At 33.9% G+C, this 12,262-nt stretch overlaps 1 protein-coding gene across 1 annotated transcript; it reads right to left on the bottom strand.

The window, feature by feature from the left end:
- Window positions 1-10,335: 10,335 nt before the first annotated feature.
- On the bottom strand, window positions 10,336-11,238 carry LOC145002458 (uncharacterized). The gene is made up of 3 exons (XM_078961728.1): window positions 11,047-11,238; window positions 10,704-10,952; window positions 10,336-10,587 (listed from the first exon to the last, which is right to left on the bottom strand). The coding sequence occupies exons 1-3, from the start codon at window positions 11,236-11,238 to the stop codon at window positions 10,336-10,338; spliced, it is 693 nt and encodes a 230-aa protein (XP_078817854.1).
- Window positions 11,239-12,262: the final 1,024 nt, after the last annotated feature.

Raw genomic sequence — 12,262 nt, 5'->3', positions numbered from 1 at the left:
GACACCCCTAAAAAAACCTAGCTCGAAGAGACTCCAAGGTGTTGACAACAGAAATCGAGACCATAAAAATAGACATCAAATAGCTTCCAAGACTTCCAAGAACCGATTTAATCAAAGTTAGGCATCCTCCAGAAGAAAGACAATTCGCTTTCCAACCCGAGAGTTTCGACTGAAAACGATCAACAACTGAAGACCAATCCGTAATCCGGGACATATTGTGGCCAACAGGAACTCCAAGATGAATAAAAGGACAAGACAAGAATCAGGAGCACACCCAACTGTGCGCGCCGCCACCTCAACTTGAGCCAAAGGGACTCGTACTCCAATCGACTTACTTTTTTGTTGGTTGATTTTTAGCCCCGAGACTAGATAAAAGCACCGCAAGATACAAATGATTCGGGAAACATTAGCTGGGTCCCAATTCGAAAGCAAAACAGCATCATCGGCATAAAACAGATGAGAGATTTCAATCCCACTATTAGAAATTCCACGAAAGACATTTGCATTGTGAGCTTTCCGAAGAGAGACATGAAGTCCTTCCATGACCAGGATAGTTGCTTGCGTATGCGATGATTGAGTTTTGAAGTAGATAATTGATTCACGAGCTTTTTTATGGAATTAAAATTAGAATTTCTCGATTGGAATTTTACTTTGCCTTCATTGAATTGATTTTCTATTGGAAATATAAGTATAATTGATTTTGTATCGAAAACCCACTAGGCGACGCACATTTAATATCAGTTGAGATATATTAATAATTTGAGGGTAATTCATGTTTTCATATATTTTGTTTGTATTCATTTTAAAGAAAAAATGATGACGATTCATCTAGTAAAGAGCTTTTCATTTACATGGTTAAAAATTAATAAAATCTCTTCGAGTGTTAGTACAGAAATTAAGTTTTATAGTAAATCAGCGAATGCCTTTTTAATAACTTCCTAATAACCTTTATTAATAACTTTTTAGATGTATTTGTTTGTAGTCCTTTTGTTATCAAATTTTTAAATGTTTATATACGAACATTATGATAGATAAAATATTGATCGGTAAGTGGAAACTAACCGGTAAAAATCGAGTTATTGATTGCACTCCATCTATTTGATTAAATGCATATCTAAACTTTACCTACTGTGTTTTAGGGTTTTTCAGGTAAAAAAACATGATAACAACGTATATTTTAAATACATATAATCTCATATGATTAATTACACGATACCAACTACTGAAATGAAAATGAAATAATGAAATTTGTTTACATAAACCATATATATATATATATATATATATATATATATATATATATATATATATATATATATATAATCACATGTGGTTAAATACACGATAACAAATAATGAATCAAGAACCTAAAAACGAATCTTGTCCACTTAAATAATATGTGATTAAATACATATATTCACATTTGATTAAATACACGAGAATAATTATTGAATCGACAACACAAAAAGACTCATATGTGATGAAATATGTAAAATCATATGTGATTATATGTATCTAATCACATATGATTTATGTTGATGCTATTCATTTATAATCTCGATTCAATAGTTGTTCCTTGTCTTCATTAATCATATGTGATTAGTTACATATAATCACATATGAGTATATCTATCTAATCATATATAGTTTATGTGGAAAATATTCATTTTCGTGTTTATGATTCAATAGTAGTTCTCGTATATTTAATCAGATTTGATTATATGTATCTAATGACATGATTTATATGGAGAATATCGATTTGTTTTTGTCCATATAACTCATATGTGATTACATACATATAATCACATATGATTAAATGCATGAGAAAATTATTTAATCGAAAACGCGAAAATGAATTTTGTGCATACATATAATAAAATGTGATTATATACATGAGAAAAACTATTCAATCAAGAACGTGAAAACAAATGTTTTCTACATAAATCATATTTGATTAAATACTTTTGATAACATGTGATTAAATACATGAAAAAAATTATTGAATCGAATACTTGAATATTTTCCATATAAATTATATGTCAATAGATACATATAATCACATGTGATTATATGTAATTAAATACACATTAACAACTATTAAATTACATATGATTTATGTGGATAATATTCAATATCGCGTTCTCGATTCAATAACTATTTTTTGTTAACATTATTCATATTTGATTAAATACATCTAATCACTTCTAATTATATGTATCTAATCACATATGATTTATGTGACATCTCCAATTTCACGGCCAGAAAATACCGATTTGTTTATGCTTTGTTTTAAAATCAGAGTTATCTTTTAAAGAAAACAGTTGCGGAATTTGTCCCAAAAAGAAAACATGATAACCATTTATCAAAAATATTTCTTAAAAAGAATGTATTTTTATCAAATAATAAAACCTCAGGATGTAATGTTCCGATACAGATCAAAAGCATAAACAATATAAAATAGACCTTACAACAGTCATTTATAACCACTGATTTATAATCCAAAATCTCTCATCAAGTCCACTAACTTATACTCTTGTGCCATTACCTGTAATGCAAAGAAAATCGAGTGGGTCAGGCTTGGGAGCCTGGTGAGCATATAGGGTTTTCAACCCACAATAATATATGTATTATTTTCAATCATCAAACAATCAACCCAATTACCCATCCCCATTATCTTCTTTATTTCTTAAGGTTTTACCCTAAGAATCGACTATACTTTCTTCATTCATTCCTAAGGATTTACCTAAGGAACTGGCAGAAAGTCCATTTACTACCATGGTTTATACAACAGATACTACTTCGCATAGTCACCAGGGTTCATACAATTGGCACTACGTCTCAGAGTCACCAAGGTTTACACAATAGGCACTACGTCTCATAGTCACCTGGGTTTATACAAAAGGCACGAAGTCACATCGTCACCAAGGTTTATCAAATAAGCACGAAGTCGCATCATCACCAAGGCTAACTCAATAGGCACGAAGTCGCATCGTCACCAACTATTCCATCTACCCACGTTCTACCCAACATTTTTGTAGATATAAATACAAACACAATTTAAATCATTTAACACCCGTATAAAAATATCAATTCCAAGTCCATCTCAAAATAAATAATTAATATATAACACACAACACGTATTTCATAGCTAATACTTTATATTTATGTGTTAGAAGAAAGTAATTATGCACTCACGCATATAAACACCAATATATGTGTAAGATAAAAGTGACTATACACTCACTTGATCAGAAGATGATCGGACAGCACTACGACTTGTAGAAGTAGTATTCTTGGGTAGATATGGAAGATCTTCACAAAAACCGGGCTCCTCACGGGTAGGGCTTCGGCTCGGGAATCTCACTTCTTGGGATCTTCGGGACTTCGGAGCTTGCTTCGGTGCTCGGGAATGATACCGGGGGTTTCGGGATATAATTGGTACGTAAATCGAGGTAAAAACTTAGAGAGAATAAAGAAAATGAGCAAAGAAAATGGCTGATCTCAGTTTCTATTTATAGGCTGTTGGGTCTGGGATTACGTTGGGCATAATTTCCAAGTACGCTGGGCGTACGCTTTGAATAAGATTTTGTATGCGTGCCACGATCTTAAAAAATTCATAAATTTCGCATACGAGCTCCATTTTCAACGTTCTTTATATCCACGTGTAGGTGAGATTATGCTCTACAACTTTCATTTAGACTCTGTTGGCTAATTTTGACTTTATTTTTATTATATTATTTTTAGTAGGCCGGGACATGAAAACTCCGTTATAAATTCACAACTTCTTCATTCGACGTCTGTTTTCGTCTGCCTTTTTACTGTTGGACTACTCTCAACAAGATCTTCGATTCTTGTTTAGATTGTTTCGGCTAAAAATTGCTCGATCTCAAATCGAGTATTCGGGCTGCATATTGCTAAGTCGAAACTTAGAAAAATCATAACTTCCTTATACGAATTCAGATTCGGACGTTCTTTTTATGCACGCTCATGGTTTAACGAACTATACGACTTTTGTTTAGATCACTAAGGCTAATTATCAATCTAACCTAAATTCACTTTTTACGTCATTCAGTGTCGTGTCGGTTCTGTCACGAAACTTTTACAGGGCATAACTTCTTCGTTATAACTCGGATTTCGGCGTTCTTTATATGCACGAAAACCTTGTGACATATACTACAAATTAGTTAAGATTATTCATTATAAATAATATTCTATCAAAAAGTCATTTTTTTGACGCTTATCGTTCTAAATTGACTAGCCTTAATCTACGGGCGTTACAATTTATATGGATAAAAAAGATTCTTTTTCTATATAAATTATATGTGATTAGATACATATAATCATATGTGATTATATACAAGAGAATAATCATTTAATAATAAATGTGAAAACAAATCTTTGTTCACATTAAGCGTATGTTATTAAATACATATAATCAAATATGATTAAATACATGAGAAAAAGTTATTGGATGGAAAACATGAAAAATTAAGCTTGTCTATATATGGTTGGTGGTGGTTGTGGGTTGTGGGTGGTGGTGGTGGTGAAGTGTGGTGGGGATGATAGGTGGGGTAGTGGGTGCTGGAGGTAAGGGTGGTGGTTGTGGGTGACGATGGAAGGTGGTGGTGGTAGCTATTAGGTTTAATCGCATGTGATTATATGTATTTAATCATATGTGATTTATTTGGAAAAGATTTGTTTTAACGAATCTTGTTTATATAAATCATATGTGAGTAGATACAGACATTAATTATTATAAAAAAGCTTAAAGATTATACAACCTTTATTCATATTAATCACATATGATTTATGTGATTAAATCATAAAACCACCACCACCCACCCTACCTATCAACCGCCAAAACAACCACCTCCACCTACCGTCACCACCCATCGCCACCATCTGCCATTACCACCCACCACCATCACTATCCCCACCACCAACCACCACCCACCAACATCATCACCACCTACCACCATCACTATTAAAACCACCACATACCATCATCACCACTAAAACTACCACCCACAATTACCCACACATCAACACCACAACCACACAACCACCCATCACTCATCATAACTACCACTACCTATCACCCTTACCGCAACTACCACCTACAACCACCACAAACCAACTATCACCCATTACCCACCATGAATCACCACCACCCATCACCACCCTGACCTAACTTCACTACTACAACCACCCACCACCATGCATCTCTATCTCACGACCACCACCAACTACCTACAACCACCAACACTATATGTGATTAAATGCATATAATGGTATAAATCATGGTAATTATATGTATTTAATCACATATATCACATGTGATTAAATACATATAATCACATATGATATATGTATCTAATCACATATGATTTATATAAACAAAATTATTTTCATGTTTTCCATTCAATATTTTTTCTCATGTATTTAGTCATATATGATTATATGTATTTAATAACATATGATTAATGTGAACAAAGATTTGTTTTCTCATTTTTTATTAAATTGGCGTTCTCTTGTATATAAACATATATGATTATATGTATCTAGTCGCATATAATTTATATAGACAACATTCTTTTTTTGTCCATATAAATCATATGTGATCAGATACATATAATAACATGTGATTAGATGTATTTAATCACATATGATTAAAGTTGACAAAGAAAAATTATTGAATTGAGAATGCAATAATGAATCTTGTCCACATAATTCGTATGTGATTTTGTAGTTATTCTCGTGTATTTAAATACATATAATTACATAAATCATATGTGATTATATGTATTTAATCACATAAATCATATGTTATTAAATATATATAATCACCTGTGATTATATGTATTTAATAACATATTATTTATGTGGTCAAATAACAGCTTTTGAATCAAGAACAACAAACAAATTTTGCATACATAAATCATATGTGGGTATATACATATGATCACATGAGATTAAATACATGATAATACTTAATCGAAAACGTAAAATGAATATTGTTCATATAAATCATATGTGATTAGATACGTAAAATCACATGTGATTAAATACAATAACAACTATTGAGTCGAGATTGCGAAAACGAAACTTGTACACATAAATCATATGTGAGTAGATACATATAATCACATGTGGTTATATGTATTTATCACATATGATTTATTTGGAAAATATTCACTTTTACTTTTCCAATTCAATGGTTGATCTGGTGTATTTAATCACATGTGATTATATATATATATATATATATATATATATATATATATATATATATATATATATATATATATATATATATATCTAATCACATGTGATTTATGTGGAAATTTTTTTAATATTCTTAATTCAATAGTTTTTTTTATGTATATAATCAGATTTGATTATTTGATCTAATCACATATGATTTATATAGGCGAGCCTGATTTTTGCCTAAATAAATCATATTTGATTAGATACATAAAATTACATGTGATTAAATACACAAAAATAACAAAAAGATATATTATCCACATAAATCATATGTGAGTAGACTTATATATTCACATGTGATTATAGGTTTTAATCACATATGATTTACGTTAATAATATTCATTTTCAAATTTTCGATTCATTATTTGGTCTCATGTATTTAATCATATGTGATTATATATATATATATATATATATATATATATATATATGTGTGTGTGTGTGTGTGTGTGTGATTTTTGATTTAGTAGTTGTTTTCGTGTGTGTGTGTGCGTGTGTGTGTGTGTATATATATATATATATATATATATATATATATATTCAAATGCAATTATATATGATGTAATCTAATCACATATGATTTATATTGACAATATTCAGTTTTGTGTTTCCTATTCAATAGTTTTTTTCATGGATTTAATCATATGTGATTGTATATATTTAATCACATATGATTAACGTGTACAAAGAACAACTATTGAATTAAGAACACGAAAACAAATCTTGTGTGCATATAAATCACACCTGATTGAATACATATAATCACATGTAATTATACGTATCTAATCACGTGTGATTTATGTGATTAAATAATCACACATTATTTATGCCATTATAAGCATTAAATCACATATAATTTTGGTTGTTGTAGGTAGTTGGTGGTGGTTGTGCGGTGAAGATGCATGTTGGTTTACGGTGGGTGGTGGTAGTGGTGGAGTTTAGGTAGGGTGGTGATGGGTGGTGGTGACTCATGGAAGTGGGTCATGGGGGTCATGGGTGATAGTTGCTTTATGGTGGTGGGTGGTGGGTGTGGGTGGTCATAAATATTGGCTGGTGGTTGTGTTGTTGATGGTTGGGTGATGGCGGGTGGTAGTGTATGATGGTGGTGGTAGGTGGATTAATGTTGATGGTGGTAGATGGTGATGATGTTAGTGGGTGGTGGTGGGTGGTGGTAGTGAATGGTGGTGATGGATGGTGGTAGCGAGTGATGGAGGTGGTTTTAGTGGATGATAGCTAGGGTGTTGGAGGCGAGTGGTGGCACGTGGTGGTAATGGGTGGTAGTGGTGGGTGGTTATGGTAGGTAGTGGAGGTGGCTGGTGGTGATAGGTGATTATTGGTGGTCGAGGTGGTGGTGGTGGGTGGTGATGATAGGTGGTAGAGACAGGTGATGTTACGTGGTGGTGATTGGTGGTTGGGATGGTGATAGTGGTAGTGGTAGGTAATGGGTGAGATAGTGGTGATGCGTAGTGTAAGCCGGTCGTGATAGGTGGTGGTGGTAGATGAATGTAGTGGTTTTTATGGGTGATAGGTGGGCTGGTGGTAGTGAGTGATGGTGATGGGTGGTGGATGTAGGTGGTGGTGATGGATGGTAGTGGTAGGTAGTGGTGGTGGGTTGTGTAGGTGAGTGGTGGTGATGGGTGATGGTTGGTGGTGGAGCTGGAGGTGGTGGTGATGTTGGGTGACATGGCGGAGGCGAGTGGTGATGATAGGTGGTTGAGATGGGTGGTGGTTAGTAGTGGTGATTGGTGGTGGGTGATCGGTGATGTAGCAGTGGTGGGTGGTGGAGGCGGGGTCGTGGTGGAGGTTGGTGGTGGTGATGGATGATAATTGGTGGTGGAGTTGGTGGTGGGGTTGGTGGTGATGACGGTGGGTGGTGGGTGGGGTGGTGGTGGTGGGTGGTGATGATACAGGTGGTGTTGAGTAGTGGTGATAGGTGGTGGGGGTGGTAGTAGTGGGTGATGGTTGAGGTGGTGGGTGGCGGTGATGGTGGGTAGTGGTAATGGGATGTAGGTTGTGGTGATTGGTGGTTTGTAGTTATGGTGGGTGGTGGGTAGTCGTGAGTGGTGGATGGACGTTCGAGGGTGGTGATGGTTGTATGTGGTCGGTATTGGTGGGTGATGTTGTTAGTGGGTTTTTTAATAGTTTGTAACTATTTTTTGATTTATATTAATATTATGTTATTATTTTAATTAAAAATTTTGTATGGTCCAAATTTATTCTCAAATGTTTTCGCAATAACAAATATTCTCGTTTGAATGCTCATATATATATATATATATATATATATATATATATATATATATATATATATATAGAGAGAGAGAGAGAGAGAGAGAGAGAGAGAGAGAGAGAGAGAAAATTCAGAAAATGACCAAAAACAATAGGTGGTTTGAAGAAAATAACCAAGGAAAAACACATTTCAGAAAATAACCAAAGGATCCGCAGAGTACCCTCTGCGGATCTACTTAGCCCTCTGCGAATTTGCTACACCTCTGCGGAATGTAGCTTTTTTTAATTTTTGACCAAAGGATCTGCAGAACACCCTCTGCGGATCTATTAAGCCCTCTGCGGATTTGCTACATCTCTTCGGAATGTAGTTTTTTTTTTAATTTTTTTTTCAATGTTTTTGCGTTAATTTTAATTTATTAATATACATACATACATACATATATATATATATATATATATATATATATATATATATATATATATATATATATATATATATTTTAATACACTAATACATTATGTTATTATTATGTAAAAAATTTGACAAAAAAAGGTTTTTTCAGTTTTTTTTTTTTTGCGTTAATTTTAGTTTATTTATATTAATTTTTCTTTTAAATACACTAGTACAAACAAAATACATATAAATAAGATAATACAAACCGGTGCATATAAATAACCTAATTAAAACTATACAAATATTCCATGTTTTTTATAGGTTAGAAAGCATACCTTAAAAACATAAACATACAACCGTCATAATAAACATACTTTGAAATAAACTTTATTCATTCAAATCGAACCACGAAAACTTTGATCTGTTTTCATATTCTGTCCATGGGTTATCTATTGCCTGTGTCCCTAGGTTTACTGTATCTTGCGTCCATTGGTTATCTGGCTCTTGCTGCCATTGGTACTCGGTGCAACCTTGCCATTGGTTCTGTGGCTCTTCCTGCGGTTGGTATTCGGTCTCTTATGCCCATTGGTTATCTAGCTCCTGCTGCCATTGATGTTAGGTCTGTTGTGTTCATTGGTTGTCTGGATGTTGCTACCATTGATGTTCGGTCTGTTGTGTCCATTGGTTGTCTGGCTGCTGCTGCCATTGTTGTTCGGTATGTTGTGTCCATTGGTTCTCTGGCTCATGCTGCCATTGGTTTTTGGTCGCTTGCGTCTGTTCCTCTTCTGTCGCTTTTGTCCCACTCCCTGAAACCCCAATACATTTTTTTTAGTTTTACTTTGGTTCTTTGGAACGATTTCCTTACACGTCCTTGCATTATGAGTTGTGCTATGGCATCTTGTACACCTTCTTATTTTTGGTTCCTCACCTTGAGATGGAATACGATTGGTGTTTTTTGGTCTACCAGCTTGACGTATTTCCATCACAGGAGGGTTAACAACCATAAGGTCATCCGGAACCTCCCAATCACTAAGTTCTAAAAGAGGGTATACGGCCTGCTCGTACGTTCTTCGATATGTTTCAATTTTATAAGCATCTATAGCCATATGCCCACAATGATCATTTTTCAAGTGCATTAAAATTATTATCACATGACCACATGGCAAACTAGTTAGTTGTCAATATCTGCAAGAACAAGTCTTTTCCCTCAAATTCACTATGTTGCCACTTTTGAAGTCATGCACTTGATATGTTGTATTGTCAACACCAGATACCGACCATCCTTGAATCCCCTCTTTATTTTTTTTAACCATATCTTCAGCCCACTTCGTAAGTATTGTTGTACTTTTTTCTGTTCAAAGAAACATATATTGTTATATATGACATTTATCATATAATTTAAAATTAAACATAATCATACCTACAGCCATCCGCCGTTTGTAAAATCATTTATGCATAAGTGCACGAAAGAACTCAAGAAGTGGTAATATAGGTAACTTCCTTGCTTTATTTGATACAACATTCATAGACTCCGCACTATTTGAGGTCATATAATCATACCTCGTGGCAGGGCAATACGCTCTGGTCCATTTCTCATGTGGAATTTGACTGAAATATGTCTCTACATCATCTCTCATATTACGAAGTCTCCCCCAATAGAATTCAAACTCAATGGTTTTGTAAGCTCTTATCAGCTTCTAAAACAAAATTGCTGTTTTTTTTGTTTTTTTCCAAAGGTTTAGACTATGTTTCCTATTAGATGAAAACCACACAATCCATGTTGAGCATTTGGAAAAACATTTTGAATACTTACAGCAATTGTAGGTGCTTTATCTGTGACCATTGTCAGACCTTCCACATCACCAATGCATTCATGTAGTTTTTCAGGAAACCATGTCCAAGAATCTGTAGTCTCTTTTGGGCAAATTCCATACCCAATAGGCAAGATCTGATTGTTGCCATCCATGGCTACTGCATGCAAGATGGTGCCTTTGTACATTCCCTTCAAATGAGCACCATCCATAATAATAACTTTTCTATAACACTCTCTGAAAGCACGTATCTACGACAACAATATAAAAACCATTAATATATCAACAATATAAATTGTTTATAAACATTTAAGATAATAGCAAATATATTTAAAGATATATTACCACACATCCAATAGCAAAAAAGCAATACTCAAAACGATCATCCGAATCAGTTTTTATGTACGCCACAGTACCAGGATTATATTTCTTCAGATTGTGAAAATAAATTGGAAGTTTGGAGAAACTTTCTTCGGGGGTCCCCATCATCAATCCCAAAGCAAATTCTCTAGCATGCCATGCTTGTGAATAACTCATATTTATTTGCAGCAAAGCATTCATATCTCTAATTATATCATTAGGCTTCCAAACTCTCAAACTTCCTTGACCCATAATGTTATGTATTATGGTTCCCACAACTTCGCTATTTGCTTGCCTATGATTTGGGTGTATAAGCAATGAAGAACATGTATGCTTGTCATTAAACGTCTTAATTTCAAACATTTTTGTTCCTTTAATGACACATGCGTATAAATGCCAATGACAGTTTTCTTGCATACAAACAACCTGGTACCGAGATTTTGAAGATTTTCAACCTTTATCTGAAACTTTTCTCTAACAACTTTGAATTTAATAGCAAATGCTAGCTCTCTTTTGGTGTTATAGGTTTTATTGACAATTAATTTATCATTCAGACCTAAACTGTGAAATGGTCCAGGTTCAAGAATAGGTTCTAGACAATCAATAATAGAAGGAATACAATACCATGGATTAAAAGTAGCTTTTCGTTGCGTGTACTCATCATCCGACCACCCTTCATTTGATTTTTCCTCACATCTTCGATCATCAGTTTCAGGGACTTCTCAAAACTCGAACAAATTTTCACGTTGTAATTCAGTCATGCCCACTTTTGGTTCTTTACAGTTATCTGATACAAAATGTCATTTCCTCTTCCCCTTGAACGGTTTCCATCACATTGGCTTTCTTTACGACCTCTATTAGTTTTTGTTGGATTAAACTGGTTGTTAACCACTGCTTGTTCTTCATCTACCACCGTTAAATACAAATGCACCGTTTTCTTTGATTCAAACATTACATGTCTCAATTGAAATACATCAGTTTCATCTCCAAGCTCCATGACATATCCTAACTCCGGGTGTTTAAAAGACAAACATATATGACTATTTAACACACCCGCCTTACTTCTAACCATTTGTAATAACATTTCATGGTCAATGTTAGGAGGAAGATTTAAACCATAGTTTTTCACATTATTTCTAACGTAAACCTCAACTTCATTAACTAACTGCCACGACCCTCCCGTATTCAAAATAACAAAACT

The sequence above is a fragment of the Lactuca saligna genome, chromosome 6 (genome assembly GCF_052625555.1).
Source record: "Lactuca saligna cultivar CGN05327 chromosome 6, ASM5262555v1, whole genome shotgun sequence".
Lineage (NCBI taxonomy): Eukaryota > Viridiplantae > Streptophyta > Magnoliopsida > Asterales > Asteraceae > Lactuca > Lactuca saligna.
The sequence above is the reverse complement of the archived record's forward strand: the minus strand, read 5'-3'. Positions and strand labels throughout refer to the sequence as shown.